Source organism: Xenopus tropicalis, chromosome 4 (genome assembly GCF_000004195.4).
Source record: "Xenopus tropicalis strain Nigerian chromosome 4, UCB_Xtro_10.0, whole genome shotgun sequence".
Lineage (NCBI taxonomy): Eukaryota > Metazoa > Chordata > Amphibia > Anura > Pipidae > Xenopus > Xenopus tropicalis.
The window spans coordinates 21,649,660-21,665,536 of NC_030680.2; the positions used below are offsets into that span (position 1 = coordinate 21,649,660).

The 15,877-nt window shown below is 45.6% G+C and overlaps 1 protein-coding gene across 1 annotated transcript; it reads right to left on the bottom strand.

Moving 5' to 3' along the window:
- Positions 1–4,811: 4,811 nt before the first annotated feature.
- On the bottom strand, positions 4,812–8,434 carry ifitm10 (interferon induced transmembrane protein 10). Its single transcript, XM_002938896.4, has 3 exons — positions 8,270–8,434; positions 5,999–6,396; positions 4,812–5,401 (listed from the first exon to the last, which is right to left on the bottom strand). The coding sequence occupies exons 2-3, from the start codon at positions 6,257–6,259 to the stop codon at positions 5,252–5,254; spliced, it is 411 nt and encodes a 136-aa protein (XP_002938942.1). The 5' UTR covers positions 6,260–6,396; positions 8,270–8,434; the 3' UTR covers positions 4,812–5,251.
- Positions 8,435–15,877: the final 7,443 nt, after the last annotated feature.

Sequence of the window (15,877 nt, forward strand, 5' to 3'; positions counted from 1 at the left end):
ATCCCAACTAAGATATAATTACCCCTTATTGGGGGCAGAACAGTTCTATTGGGTTTATTTAATGGTTAAATGATTCCCGTTTCTCTGTAATAATAAAATAGTACCTGTACTTGATCCCAACTAAGATATAATTACCCCTTATTGGGGGCAGAACAGCCCTATTGGGTTTATTTAATGGTTAAATGATTCCCTTTTCTCTGTAATAATAAAACAGTACCTGTACTTGATCCCAACTAAGATATAATGAATCATTATTGAAGGCAAGACAATCCTGGGTTTATGGGTTTATTTATTATTTAAATGATTTTTAGCAGACTTAAGGTATGGCGATCCAAATTACGGAAATATCCATTATCCGGAAAACCCCAGGTCCCAAGCATTCTGGATAACAGGTCCCATACCTGTACTAGTGAGTTTTTTCCAGTGTACATTTCTGTATCATTCAATGCAAATATACTGTGTGAGCTCCTGTTATAATACTGGATATTACTGCTGCAACAGACAACTGCAGCAGACAATGAACCAACCACAAATAGGATACATATTAAACCGGATTACAACCAGTGCATGCCTGGTGCTGTTTCCAGTGGGGTCTGGCAGAAGACTTTACAAGAGCATTGAATAAATGTAGGTAACACCAAAGGCATGGATCTTCACTTTTAGAGGGTTATTGTAGCTGCAGGCTGACACAACAGTCCTGTTAATAGGACATATACTGTACATTCAGCTTACTATTTTGGAAGGATTTTCTTGCCCTTTATACAGTGTATTGTATATAGTGCAATATCTTTTGGTATAGTGGATATGCCTCCTCCCATATAACAGAAAGGAGCAAAACAGGAGGATACCAGTGAAGGGGTCATATTGCATAATGAAAGACAATATCATTCTAATCAGCTTTCCAGTGTGTACATTCATTGCAAAATATTAGTGGTTTTGATGTTATTTCTAAATATAATTGTTATTAAAAAGGTATATTGAAAAGATGCTTGGAATAACATTTTCTTTGGATGGAGATCCTCACCTCATTGTTCTGCCTGTGTGGCACGTTATCTGTTCTTTAATGAGTTTGCAGTTGTCTAAGCACTGTTCTTGTGTTTGCTGATTATGTACAAATTAGGGTGCAGGATGTTTTGGCTATGCAGGGTGATAAAGAGGAATAGATTGCCAGTACAGCTAAATGGTCAGTGAGGTTGGACGAAGTTGCCTTGAGATGAAACTTCGGCGACTTTGGCAAATTGCGGCACTGCATATGCCATCCCACCGGCGATTTACATTCTAGCCGGTGGGATGGCATTTCACTGAAATCGCGCCGCCGCGTATGCCATCCCACTGGCCAGAGCCCTAAAGAGCAGAAGGTATATAAAAAGGTTAACAAATATTGGGGCAGATGCACTGACTCCAGGATGTTGTGGATGGGGCCAAGACAGGCAATAAGGACAGGGGTTCCTTGTGTCCACTGCCACAGCAACATTAGTTGCTGACTTGCCCACTCCAGACCATGTCAGCAGCCTATTAGCCATGTATGCCAATTGTTGGGCAGCCAAATTACTATCTGGTTTGGGAACCAGGGTTGCCATAAAGAATTGTGAGGCCACATACACTGACTTGGCCACACTCTTGATCTGTCCCATGCCAACTCTGTCCCAATTAGTCCATACTCCACTGTCATTTTTCAGCAGTCCAGGCCCACTCTTTAACTGGATCCCTACCTCTCAGACTGTTGATGCCAACTCTACCACAAAGTCTGCAAAGTTCCCTATTAGCATCCCTTGTTTATCCTGGATATCCTTGTTTATACAAATGGCCCTAGGATTGCCACTTGGCCAGTATTTAACTAGCCTAGATGGAACTTGCCAGTAAATTTGCCCCTGTTCCAACTGTCCCAATACCCTTCTGTATGCCACCCTGGCTACTCACTGCATTTGGACCAGCTTTGATATCACCACCCCTTATGTTATCGGCCAGTAGTGGGCCAGAAGAAAAGGTGGCAACTCTACCCAGGGCCACAACACAATTTTCTGGGCCTCCCACGCCCTGCCCCCCAATGGCCCCTCCCATCAGTACAAAGGACACACAGACATTGGTAGCCAGGGCCCCCTAAAACATTGGTAGCTAGGGCCCCCCTAAAACATTGGTAGCCAGGGCCCCCCTAAAACATTGGTAGCCAGGGCCCCCTAAAACATTGGTAGCCAGGGCCCCCTAAAACATTGGTTGCCAGGGCCCCCCAGCATCCTCCAGTTACCCCCCTCCCCGGTCCTCCAGCTCCCCCCTAGAGTCCTTTCCAGCATCCTCCAGCTCCCACCCCCCCAAGCATCCTCCGGCTCCCCCCCAGCTCCCACCAGAAATCTCCAACTCCACCTCCAGAGTCCTTCCGAGCATCCTCCAGCTCCCACCCCCCCAAGCATCCTCCGGCTCCCCCCCCCAGCTCCCACCAGAATCCTCCAGCTCCCCGCTGCATCTGCACAGCTCCCCCCCCCCCCCAGTATCCTCCAGCTCCAGCCCCAGTGACTTCCTCTGGCTTCCCGCCCTCCACCCCAGCTACTTACTCCCGCTCCCCACCCTCCACCCCAGCTACTTACTCCCGCTCCCCGCCCTCCACCCCAGCTACTTACTCCCGCTCCCCGCCCTCCACCCCAGCTACTTACTCCCGCTCCCCGCCCTCCACCCCAGCTACTTACTCCCGCTCCCCGCCCCGCCCTCCACCCCAGCTACTTACTCCCGCTCCCCGCCCTCCACCCCAGCTACTTACTCCCGCTCCCCGCCCTCCACCCCAGCTACTTACTCCCGCTCCCCGCCCTCCACCCCAGCTACTTACTCCCGCTCCCCGCCCTCCACCCCAGCTACTTACTCCCGCTCCCCGCCCTCCACCCTCCACCCAGCTACTTACTCCCGCTCCCCGCCCTCCACCCCAGCTACTTACTCCCGCCCTCCACCCCAGCTACTTACTCCCGCTCCCCGCCCTCCACCCCAGCTACTTACTCCCGCTCCCCGCCCTCCACCCCAGCTACTTACTCCCGCTCTCCACCCCAGCTACTTACTCCCGCTCCCTGCCTCCACCCCAGCTACTTACTCCCGCTCCCCGCCCTCCACCCCAGCTACTTACTCCCACTCCCCGCCCTCCACCCCAGCTATTTACTCCCGCTCCCCGCCCTCCAACCCAGCTACTTACTCCCGCTCCCCGCCCTCCACCCCAGCTACTTACTCCCGCTCCCCGCCCTCCACCCCAGCTACTTACTCCCGCTCTCCACCCCAGCTACTTACTCCCGCTCCCTGCCCTCCACCCCAGCTACTTACTCCCACTCCCCGCCCTCCACCCCAGCTACTTACTCCCACTCCCCGCCCTCCACCCCAGCTACTTACTCCCGCTTTCCACCCCAGCTACTTACTCCTGCTCTCCACCCTCCACCCCAGCTACTTACTCCCGGTCCAATGCAGCTGTAATGCGACTGTTGCTCCAATGCGACTGTTGTCCCGGGCCCGGACGATGGTTCCTTTAAAGGGGGCCCCCTTTAAAGCAACCATCGTCCGGGCCCGGGACAACAGTCCCCCCTGTGCCCCCCTGATGGCGGCCCTGACCCTACCTACTGCATGCAACCTGTTACTTCGGGTGACTAGATAAGGGGGTCTTAATTCTGGATGACTGCTAAAAAATACAGATGTGTTGACATGTCTGCTTGTGCCCTGTTCCAAGCCGATGTGGTTCCCGATCTGATGGAAAAATCAAACCTGCCCGATAAAGATCTGGCCATTGTTAGGGGAGGCCCATCTGTGGTGCCCATCTGTGGTGCCCATACACGGGCGGATAAGCTGCCGAATCGGTCTAAAGGTGTATGGCCACCTTAAGATTGGGGCCCAGAGAAAATTTTATGAGAAAAACTTATCTCACTATCACATGAAAACTATAGGTGAGATTCAATTTGGGGAGAAAAAAAATCTCCTATTTCAAGTCCATTTTTTTTCCATGGAGTTCATGAGATAAACAGTGAGATAAGTTTTTCTCATTGAATTGCATCTGCCTCTATGGAATTGCATTAGAATATAAGCTTTTCTCATTTAATTGAATGTGGCCCTATATCAGAAAGAAAGTAAGAGAGTAAGTTCAGCTTTAAATAAACGTCTACTATGTTACAAACCTATTCTGCCCAACTTTTCAATTGGTCAAGTTTTATGGTTTTCTTATGATTTGCTATTGTCTTCTGCCTTTTTGTAGCCTGTTACTGAAAATGCTGTTGTGTTGGAGGCTTCAAGTTTAAATATAGTAAATATATTTATATGCTATAATGGTGCATCATCCTTTTGTTTACTTCTGGCTGCTGGGATTCAACAAGAACTGAAAGGCAGCAGGTTATGCTATCTCTTACAGCTATGTGGTGTGTAGGACCATGGGCAATGAACTCTACTGAGCATGTGTGCAGCCCAGGGCAGCCACAAGGGATGGCTGGGGTAGGAGGCAAGATGGCGGCACAGTGCTTGCTAGAATCAGTGCTTGCTGAGTACCCCAGTTCGGTGTTGTTTTACATGCAGAAGAGTGCTAACCTGGAGTGTATACCAATTATATCCACGGGGGGGGGGGGGGGGGGATCTAACCAATTGGCATTGCCAGTGATTAACCTTTTTCCTTCTTCTTTGATATATAACAGAATGCTGCATCCTTCATTATACAAAAAACAGTTTGAATTAAAGTTCCCCTTTAACTAAAAGATAATATTGTTATCATTGCACAGTTGTGACAGCAAAACTGCAACACTGTACCAATGTTAGCATTCACAATGCAAGTTTACCTATTTTCCAAGAACAAGAAACACCGCTTAGGAAAACATGTCTTTTATTTAATGGGATGTAATCAGCTGCCCAGAGAGCTGACAATTGAAATTCACAGGCATGGTCAGCTTGAACTCAACACAGGAGAGGAATGAGCTCAGCGAATAGCCCAGTCTCACTCAAGGGACTCCCTGCCCCTGCGCTGCAGACAAGGTAAAACACCCTCCATTGCTATGTTGCATATTAGCTGCCATCAGCCAATGTGGAGGCTGCCTTGTGGAGTGGCCTAATGACATCACAGTGAGTTCCGGAGGCGGGGGTATATAAAGGAGGGAAGGTTAAATGGAGAGACCTCTGTGCTCACTGATTGCTGCTCTGAGAGATAGGTATCCCCCTACTCATCCCATGTCTCGTGTATAATGTACATCTACACTCAGCAGTGCATGGCTATCACTCAGAGTCTGGCTACAGGGATCCTATTCTGATCCTAGTAGTGAGCAGGTGGGGACCGCAGGTAGAGCAGCAGGATAATAATACAAAGTGTGGCCAGTGCCGAGCTTGTTATGTTGAAGGCTCGTGCCGTCTTGGCATCTTCCACAGCCCCAGTGAGATCATTCAACAGCTTCTTGTCTCGCACCTATGGAAAGAATAACAGGATCGTGTAAGGACGGCAGCGAGGAACTAACCGCCACCCTATGCACTAGATGACCTTATATAAAGGGAGGATCTTCTAACACGTGTCCAGGTTTATGTAAATTGAATTGAAAAATGTTCAAAATGTACAAAACGTGGATCTTTACTCATTTCTTATCTGTGGGATTGCAATTATCCATGGAGCTGCCATGCTACTTGCATAGGCTGAGATGTTTTGACATTGACAGAGCAGCAGCATTTAGTGGTCAATAACCTTTTCCCCGCAGCTCTCCGATTGCCCATTGATCGATATAGAAGGCGGGAATGTGGAGTTTGCGCTTTTCCCTCACATTCCGTAATGTAAAATTGGTATTAATGGCAATGGAAAGGTTAATTCATAGCTGCATTGTATTAAAGCCTAAATAGAATGCATCAGCAGAGGTAAACAATATGGCAGCTCAGTCTCCTATTTATCAGTACAAATTCTTATTACATTACTGTACAGAATAGCATGACAATAGGAATTCCTGTGCAACTAATGAAATCTATTGCCCATACTACAGAAGAACTCCTATGGGCACCGCAATGGCCCCCCACTTACCTTGAGCGAATAGGCCAATGCAATGAAGCCCAGGCAGCAGAAGTTCAGGTAAACAAAGTTGAAGATGGACCACAGGTAATAATCGTTGACTTCTGTCGTCTCGGGGGATATCTCTATCACCGTAACAGGTGGTCCACTCTTTCCCGTTGCCACAGAGGCCGTGCCAGGGGGAGGTTTGCTCTTCTTCTTTTCCCTTTCCAGCGTGTGTTTACACTGAGGTGGAGGCCATGTCCCGTCGCCCTTGTAAGCCTTGTTTTCCATGACCAGAACCAGAGGTAGAGCAGCCGTTTGGAGCTAGTCCCAGCTTTGTAATGAATTGGAAGCCCCGCCCACAAGGAGCTAAACCCTGCCCAGAAGGAGCAAGCAGGGCTTGCCGTGGTAAACAAAGGGTAGGGAAACTGTGCACAGAGGAGAGAGGGGAACAAAGACAGAAAGAGAGGTGCAAGAAAGCATCACTAAGTGGGAGGTTTGGTGAAAAGCACATTCCAATGGAAAATTAAAGTTATAAGTAGAAAAAAAAATGAAAATGCAAGAATTTACAATAAAAAGTGATTAAATATATAAAGGCATTGCATGCAGGCGAGATAAATGAACACAAGAGATAGGAAGAATATAACGCATTGCTTTGGACCCCCAACCCTAAAAGACTGCAAAGCTCTGGGAGTAATTGGGTGACATGATATAATTACTGACTTGCACACACACAGACACACTTACACCCACACACAGACACACTCCCACACAGACACACTTACAGACACACTCCCACACAGACACACTTACACCCAAGCGCAGACACACTTACACCCACACATAATCATACACACACTCACACACAGACACACATACACACTCACACATACACTCACAAACTTACACCCACACACAGACACACATACACACTCACACATACACTCACAAACTTACACCCACACACAGACACACTCACGCACAGAGACACTTACAGACACGCTTCCACACAGACACTCACAAACTTACACCCACACATACTCATACATACATATACTCACACACATACACACTCACACATACACTCACAAACTTACACCCACACACATTCACACGCACAGACACACTTACACCCACACATACTCATACATACATACACACACACAGACACTCACACACACAGACACACACACTCACACATACACTCACAAACTTACACCCACACACATTCACACACACAGACACACTCACGCACAGAGACACTTACAGACACGCTTCCACACAGACACACTTACAGACACACTCACACATACACTCACAAACTTACACCCACACACATTCACACACACACAGACACACTCACGCACAGAGACATTTAAACACCCACCCACGCTCGCATTCACTGCTGTGCTCGGAGGCATTGCAGGCAGTGTAAGAACACAACTTGTCGATAAGCCTGCAGAGAAACACACTGCACCCATCGCTTTGCTTGCTTCTGCATTCAGCACCCAACAAGATGTTTTTCTAGGTCTGACCTGCACCCAGAAAACAACTTACTGATACCTCGGTGCCAATAATGCAACACATTTAACCCCAGCATCTGACTAGTGCTCCCCACTCTACCCCAGATCTCAGAGGAGCTTGCAGGTTCTTATTGATCAGATTCCGTCCAGGGTCGGAGAGCATCACACTCCATGGACACCTCCGGGTGGCCTTCTCCTCTGCCACAGCTTCCCGGGGAGCCATAAAGCTCATCGATTGCTGCACTGCTTACAAAGCACTTACAAGGGTGGCCCATCCATCATGTAACACTATTACACTGCATCAAACACCTTGCAGGGTACTGCACTGCATCAGTCACAACTCACTGCACCCAATGTCCAAGCATCCAACTGCCTGTGGTACCAAAGCATCAGTCTGCATCCGACACTCTATAGCAACACTCACAACAACACTCTGCAGTCTCTCAGCAGTCCTACCACCCACACACAGCGCTCCACTGAGAGCGTCTGACGGAGCTCTGCCTAGTGGGGCACCTGTAACTAACATTTAAAAGATGATGATGCCTCCCTGACAGGTAAGTATGTAGTAAAGACAGCTCTACAACAGCCCTCGTGGGCTTCCACAACATTACACAATCCCCCAGAACAACCTTGTTTTGTACCAAGTATCCCTCTATGACCTCTGCAGAGCATCCAATTGAGCATTCTCTGGACCTCTGCAGAGTGTCACCTTACTTGTACCCATCATGCCCATGCACACAGCACCGCATCCACTGCCTAATCTGCAGGGTCCTCTCACCTCAGGGGGGGTCTTACTGTCGTTATGACCCCTTTGTCCGTCTGTCGGTGACAAGTGGGTGTCCCCAGGGAGAGAGCGCAGAGAGGAACAGCTGCATGTCTTAAAACAAGAGACTGTCTGTATCAGTGAGATAGACCACACGGAGAAAGAGGAGGGAGGAGAGACGGAGGGGAAAAGAAGGGGGTGGGAAAGAGAAGAAGAGAAGAGGAAAGAGAGAACAGGAGGGGAGGAGGACAAACAGAGAGGGATGAGACAAGTGAAAAGAGAGAGCACTGTTACCTCTGTATGCAACAACACAACACACATGCCAGCAAGGGAAGGAGTTACACAATGAATATTTCATGGGTGGACGTTGTTCTCCTGTGTTTATTTACCCACACGGCTGGCTCCCATGAACTGATAATCCATGCAAATCGGTATTGATCAGCGGCACGTAATGCAGTAAAGCTATTGAATACACACATGATGGCATCTACTGAAGCCTTTTACAGAAATTACCTCTTGCCAGTGTAGAGAGGACAAGGAGTAATGCTTGTTGGTTCAGCCATTTGCCTTCCCGGTCGATACCAAATTAGAATATGTTATACACAGCAAGTGGGGGGTGAGGTGCGGTAAAGTGCCCTTTATGGAAATAAATGGAAAGTGCCATATTATTTACCCTCTGCATCTCCTAACACATCTTTTTTATATATAATTATTGTCTGTATAAGAGATAAGGGTAAGCCAGTGACCAGACATGCCAAATTGTCCAATTCTTATTCTCTCCACCCCCCCTCAAAATGTTTTGGTGTCAGGTCTATTGATAGCAACCAACTGGAAGGTAACATTTACTCATCAACTGTTTAAAAGTTCTGATTGGCAGCTGTCATTTACTAGACCTATTATATTTATTGCAACAATGCACTACATTGTATTTATTATTGAAAGGGGGACCCAAATGGCTGCTGTTGGCTCATTGTTCTGTACTTTCTGTGCCACAGCAGAACAGTGATTAATAAAGTAGCCAAGGCCCATGTTTGGGTAGGCTGTTCAGCCTTGGATACCAGCAGGTGTCAGTGGGCCCTCCTGCTGACACAACCATTTGGCCTTGTATAACTATCCCATGGTTATTCCCCATTTCTATATGAGATCAAAAAGCATAGATGAGGGTATGTAAAGAGAAAAGGCTACTATGGGCTGGTGGGCTAAGGTTTTCTGATGGGTCCCTGGCACCCCAGTCTGACACTGAGGCTGTCTGTGGCCTGAAAATGTTGCTTTGATCACAACTGGGGGTTGCAGCCTGGACATCACTGATGTATGTAATTCCCTTCACCCCCAGGTTAGGCCTCAGATTTGGCACATTGGTTGGGGTCTATGCCCTTTCTAGAACATTAGGTATACCCCTCCATGGCACATCTGATGGAAGTCTTACAGATAGAGTCTACCTCCTTTCCAAAAGACATCCATTTTGCCACAAGCTGACACATCTGACTATAGGGGTAGGCCGGGTGAGAGTCATTGCTGATTCAGTTAGGGATTAGGAAACTCCAGGTGTCACAGAGGCACCTAAACAGAGTGGGCTTTAGCAGACACAATTGTGGGGGTGTAGTCTTGAAGGTACCCGGTGTTCCTCTGTAGGCTCGGCACTCAAAAGCATTGATCTTTTCTTTCAGTTATGATATGCATCTTACTCCATCTGGCTGCTGTGTATGTGGTGTGTACTGCACAACGCCTGCTGAAAGCACAAATCATTATGACTATGGGGGAAATAAAGGTGGCATTCCTCACAGGGTGACAGCTGGCATTTCCTCCTACTATGCAGTCACTCTATCCTGCAGGGCACATCATAAACTATAAGTGATTGCAAAGATCTTTGGTTTTATTTTCCCCACACTTCCCATACTGCTATGTTTTTTTATAGCGCCGGCGTGTTCCGTGCCATGGGATTTATGATATGAATCTTCAAGCTCTTAGCCCACGCCACAATACCATTTTTATGCAATGGCACAATCAAAAAATACAAAGCAATTCAATAAAGAGCCAAAGGCAATCAGACAAGTGAAGATAGAAATGTAAAGGCCAAGTCTATTTATTTCAACTGTAGCACAGACTCACCAAGAAACCCCAGGGCCGCTGCTGCCTTCCCTGGTACTAATTGGCCTTGTTTAAATGAGTCCTTAGGCGCTGTATTGTAATGGAAAACGTGGAGCACGCTGCCAGATCTGTAACTGTCAATACATTCACGTGACATGTAATATTCATCACTTTTAGTTGCTGCCATATTTTTAAGCATGATTATTTTATGGTTTATTATGAAGCTATCGCTGTGAATCAATACAACAAAGCTGAGAGACATGAACCAAATGCTAACGAGCATTTCACAGCATTCCCTAACAGGCATAGGCAAATTAAGGATATTTTCTACACAAGTTCCTTCATATTATCCTTGGCCCAGTGCCATGTTTAATACCCCAGAACATGACAGGATAAATGCAAGGGCAACTTCAGGCAAAACACTGACCAGAATATTTTTCAGGATAAATGTAGTGCCTCCCCAAGCCTTCATTATAATCCACCAATACTAATAGGACATTTGCATCTAAAACCCTTGTGGTTGTCAATTGATCTCCAACATGAACTGAGGAAGCAAAAATCCAAAAAGTAGGAAAAAAGCTTCAGCAGATTTACTGCAAACCATTTATTGTGGGTAGTGGTGAATTGGTTCCAATGTTTCTTAACTAAATAAAGAACTACAAGTAGATACATCATCAACCTTCCATGGAGAAAAGTGAAATAGGAAAGTAAATGGGTGATGGGCTTGTTAGGGAGCTCTTGAAGGCAGTTCCAAGGACTTTGGCTCTGAAGTAGAATGTGGCATTAGATTATTATGAGGGGAATGTAGGGAATTATGTCCAAGGTCAGACCATATGCTTTGCTTGTGAATTGGCTGAAGACATTCTGGTGAGAACTTGACATGAACATTGACAATAGACTGGAGATTCTGTATGTGTGTTTGGGTGGGGGGGGCGGGGTTAGGAGAAGTGTAACTTTAGAGGGGTTAAGATGTGACATAAGTGTAAAATATTAACTTGTCCCTCAATCTAGGGATTCATAGGAGAAACATTTTGAGGACCAAAAGTCTAGTCACAGATGAAAACATTGGATCTGACTTTTCTAGGGTTTTCCCTGTCCAGCTACTAGGACATTTTGAGGGACATCAATATTTAAGGGTGAAGACACACTGAGCTACTAGTAGCAGCTACTTTTTCAGGGCTACTAAACTCCAGAAAATGCCCTGCCATAGACAATACTGAGAATTGCCTCTGCTAAAACACACATAGAGACAATTATCAGTCAATGATCAGCATTGTCTGTTTTAGTAGCTGCTACTAGTAGCTCAGTGTGTCTTCATCCTAAATGGGATCCGGCCTGTAAATGTTTCCTTACCAGCCAATAGGCTAATCTCACTGAATACAAGGAACACTGCTAATATAGTACAGGTGTGGGACCTGTTATCTAGAATGCTCGGGACCTGGGGTTTTCTGGCTAAGAGGTCTTTCTGTAATTAGATCCTCATATAATATATATATATATATATTATATAAATAATGATGTTTGCTGGGGTAGTGGGCTTACTATTTAATATCATATCTTTCTGGAAATGACAGGGTTAATGTTTGCTCTCTTGCCCCAAGCAAAGATGTCAGACATAGTGGCCGCCTGGGAAAAGGAGGGTAAAATACAGAAACCTGATTTATGGGATAAAAGGAGCAGTATTACGTCACTTTCTCTCAGTAGCTGGTATTGAAATTCACTGAGTAAAGGGATAGAAATGACAAGAAAGCCGTATCAGTGGCACTTATCGGGTTTCAGCTCGCTCTGTTAGACGCACGGTATTTGAGACTGCAGATAGGGAGGATTCTGAGATGGGGCAGGAGTACTATATGTTTGTAATTGCGCAAAAGCTCCCCCCTGACTTTGGTCTGTTATGCCACACTGTACAGTTAATATACAGAATTGCTTGAAGGGGGTTTTGGGCCTCATTTGACATCTGGGTGGTACTGATGCTTTAATAGGGTTGTTTACCTTTAAATTCATTTGTAGTATGATGCACTGGGGTTTGCTTGAAAGGGTTAAACTTGGTCTATTTTTCAGCTCTATGTAACTATGTAGAGGGTGCTTTCTGAGACAATGTCCAATTGGTCTTTATTTTTTATTATGCATGTTTCTTTGAAATATTTCAGTTTTTGTTCAGCAGCGTTTGGAATTGCAGGGTCCAAATTACCTTAGCAATTAGGCAGTGGAGTGAGAGACTGGAATATGAATAGGAGAGGCCTGAATATAAAGATAAGTAATACCAATAAAATTAGAGCTCCACAGAGCAATAGTTTTTGTTTAGTTTCTGGGGTCAGTGACCCCTATTTGAAAGCTATAAAGAAGCAGAAGAGAAAGGTAAATAATTTGAAAACTATAAAGAATAAAAAATGAAGACTAATTGAAAAGTAGCTTATTCTATAACATACTAAAAGCAAACTTGAACTACCCCTGTTCTGTAGGTTCATTTCGTACAGGTCTGGTTCAGTTTGCATCAACAAAATGCCATTTTTGCCCATAAGATTTGCAGGTTAGTTTCCCTGAGCTCCGTCCAAGTGGTACAATGTGCAGCCGTAGGGCTTTGCTCAACCAAACAAAAGGGTGAGGGGTGGAGCAGTGCTGTATGGGGGCAGAATCCTGGCACCGTGGGGCATCTTTCTACTCTAAACTACAAAACTTTTCTAAAAATTCACAGCATATAATCTGCCAGTTGCACCACGGTACTGACATTATAGAATGGGGGTTGGGTTCCTAAACAGTATTTTAGCCGCAGGATTACAAAACTGGTATATTTTGAAACCTGTATTTTCAAAATGTGTATAAGATAAATTACTCATAAAAAAATATATAGGGACAGGAAATGTACTTTTAACTTTTTTGCAGGTTTTTACACTTCCTTTCTATTGAAAGCCACAATGTAAGATATGTAAGAAGGGTCTGTACTCAGCATTGAAGGCAAATAGGCAGCAAACCCTTCCGATTATGGTCTGTTCTTAAAAACAATTCCTTGGTCAGCAGTTTTGAAATACAGGTATGGGACCCATTATTCGGAAACCCATTATCCAGAAAGTTCCGAATTACGGAGAGACCAACTCCCATAGACTCCATTATAAGCAAATAATTTTGATTTTTGAAAATGATTTCCTTTTTCTCTGTAATAATAAAACAGTACCTGTACTTGATCATAACAAAGATATAATTAATCCTCATTGGGGGCAGAACAGCCCTATTGGGTTTATTCAACATTTTAATGATTTTTAGCAGACTTAAGGTATGGAGATCCAAATTATGGAAAGATCCCTTATCCGGAAAACCCCAGGTCCCAAGCATTCTGAATAACAGGTCCCATACCTGTACCATGAAATGGTGCATGCCGCTTGGTCATGGCTTAGTAGCTCTCCTAAAGAAGGCGGGACTGTGCCAATCATTGGTTGGTTGTTCATTTAAAAAAAAAAAAAAAAAAACTTTTAGTATGATGTAGAGCCTGATATACTGAGACAATGTGCAATTGGTCTTCACTGTTTTTTTTTTTTTTTTTTTAAATATTTAGCTTTCCGTTCAGCTCTCCAGTTGCTAGGCTTCAAATTTTCCTAGGAACCAGGCAGTGGTTTGAATGAGAGAATGGTGTATGAATAGGAGAGCCAGATTTCTCTCCCCCCCTTAGGGCCTTGACACAGGGGGAGAGTAGCTGCACCGACTAATCCCCCAGTGTGGCACGGCCCTTATATTCAGTCCTACCCACTCCCAGCACAGAAAGAACAAATATACAAACTCCCTACTTTCTCCATAGGGCACTTTTTAGGATCATAAGGCTCTGCTGGTTAATTCCAAGCAGAACACGGAGTTCACCCTCAAAGGCTTTAAGGTTTCTTATCGACAGAAAAAAAGCTGCAAGTCCATCACATATTCCCTTTATTAAGGGAAAACTTCTGCTTACAATGTTATAATGAGAGACACACACAATGTAGCGGGAGAGAAGCAGCAGCCTTTATTGGTAACATTAACATCACAATACAAAGGCAGTGGTCAAACAATTAGCTGCGTTATCCCCAAAAGTCTCAGTGTCCTTCCTCTACCAGAGACTGCAGAAGGAAACTAATCTAGGCCCCCCCTGTGCCGCTATCCTCACTAACACAGGAACTTATACAGAGTGCAACCCAATCACTGACTGCCCAATTAAGGATAATTCTATGCAGCCAAACCTTTAGGGCTCTGGCACACGGGGAGATTAGTCGCCCGTGACAAATCTCCCGTGTCTCAGGCGACCGAGAATGTAAATCGCCGGTGGGATGGCATACGCGGCAGCGAGATTTCAATGATATCACGCAAGTTTCCTCTCGAGGCAACTTGCGCCACGTATGCCATCCCACCGGCGATTTACATTTTCGCCGGTGGGATGGCAATCTGGGGAGATTAGTCGTCCGCGAACAGGGAGTTTTGTCGCGGGCAACTAATCTCCCCGTGTGCCAGAGCCCTTATGTGCTCCAAAGTCATTCTGGAATATACAAGACCTCACCCACTGAGCTCCAACTCCTACTGCAGTGGGGGCTACATTCCAGTAATATTAAGTGCTTCTGAATCCGTTTAAAGGGAAACTGAGGCTCCTCCAACCTTGGGTTCTTGGCCCGGTTTATCATTGGGCGTGTAAAATATGCAAGGTCAGGGCTGCAGGTCTAGAGCGTTGTGAATCTCCATTATCATAGGGCTGCTGTGTATCCGGTACAGTATCCCTACTGAGAGTGCAGATCCACTAAGAGTCAGGTAGGGATGCACTGAATCCACCACTTTAGGATATGGCCAAACCCTTGTGAAAGTTTTGGCCAAATACCGAACCGAATCCTAAAACATTTTCCACTTCCTGCAATAGACAATACAGAGAATTGCCTCGATAAATGATCAGCATTGTCTATTTTTGTAGCCGTGACAAGTAGCTGCAACTAGTAGCTCCAGAGAATCTTGGCCAAATCCCAAACCAAATTCTATATTCAGTGCATCCCCTAGGGGCACATTTACTAATCCACGAACGCTCAATACGAAAAAGTCGCGACAATTCACGAGTGTCATAATGGCTATGCAAAAGTCGCGACAATTCACGAAAGTCGTAACGGCTACGAAAAAGTCGCAACGGTGATGAAAAATATACGAAAAAGTCGCAAAATGTTAGTTTCCAATCGGATTTTTTCCCCATTCGGGATTCGGATTTGTGGATTAGTAAAATCAGCCCCCTAGTGTAAGGTACATCATTTCAATGGTTTCTGTAGAACCAAACAATTATGAATCACGTTTGGGTGTCTCTAATACCTGCATCTCTCTCCCTTGCACCTCCCTGAGTACAATAAAGCATCCAACAGAAAACTTACCCAAAAAGCTTTGTGCATCTTATAGCGAATCACCATACTAAGATTTCTTAACCCCTCCCAACCAGTGTATGGAGTAGATTACTATGACACACCCCCTTTAGAGCCAGCAATTGGTTCAGTCCAACCCCTGTTCCCCTGACAGTGTTTTGCTCCTGACCTTGACGGCCCTTGGCGC

Excerpts from the sequence above, each read along its gene's own strand:
- ifitm10 (XM_002938896.4), bottom strand. The coding sequence starts at position 6,259 with ATGGAAAACAAGGCTTACAAGGGCGACGGGACATGGCCTCCACCTCAG. Across the intron at positions 5,402-5,998 it reads CATTGGCCTATTCGCTCAAG|GTGCGAGACAAGAAGCTGTT; the intron begins GTAAGTGGGGGG and ends TTCTTTCCATAG.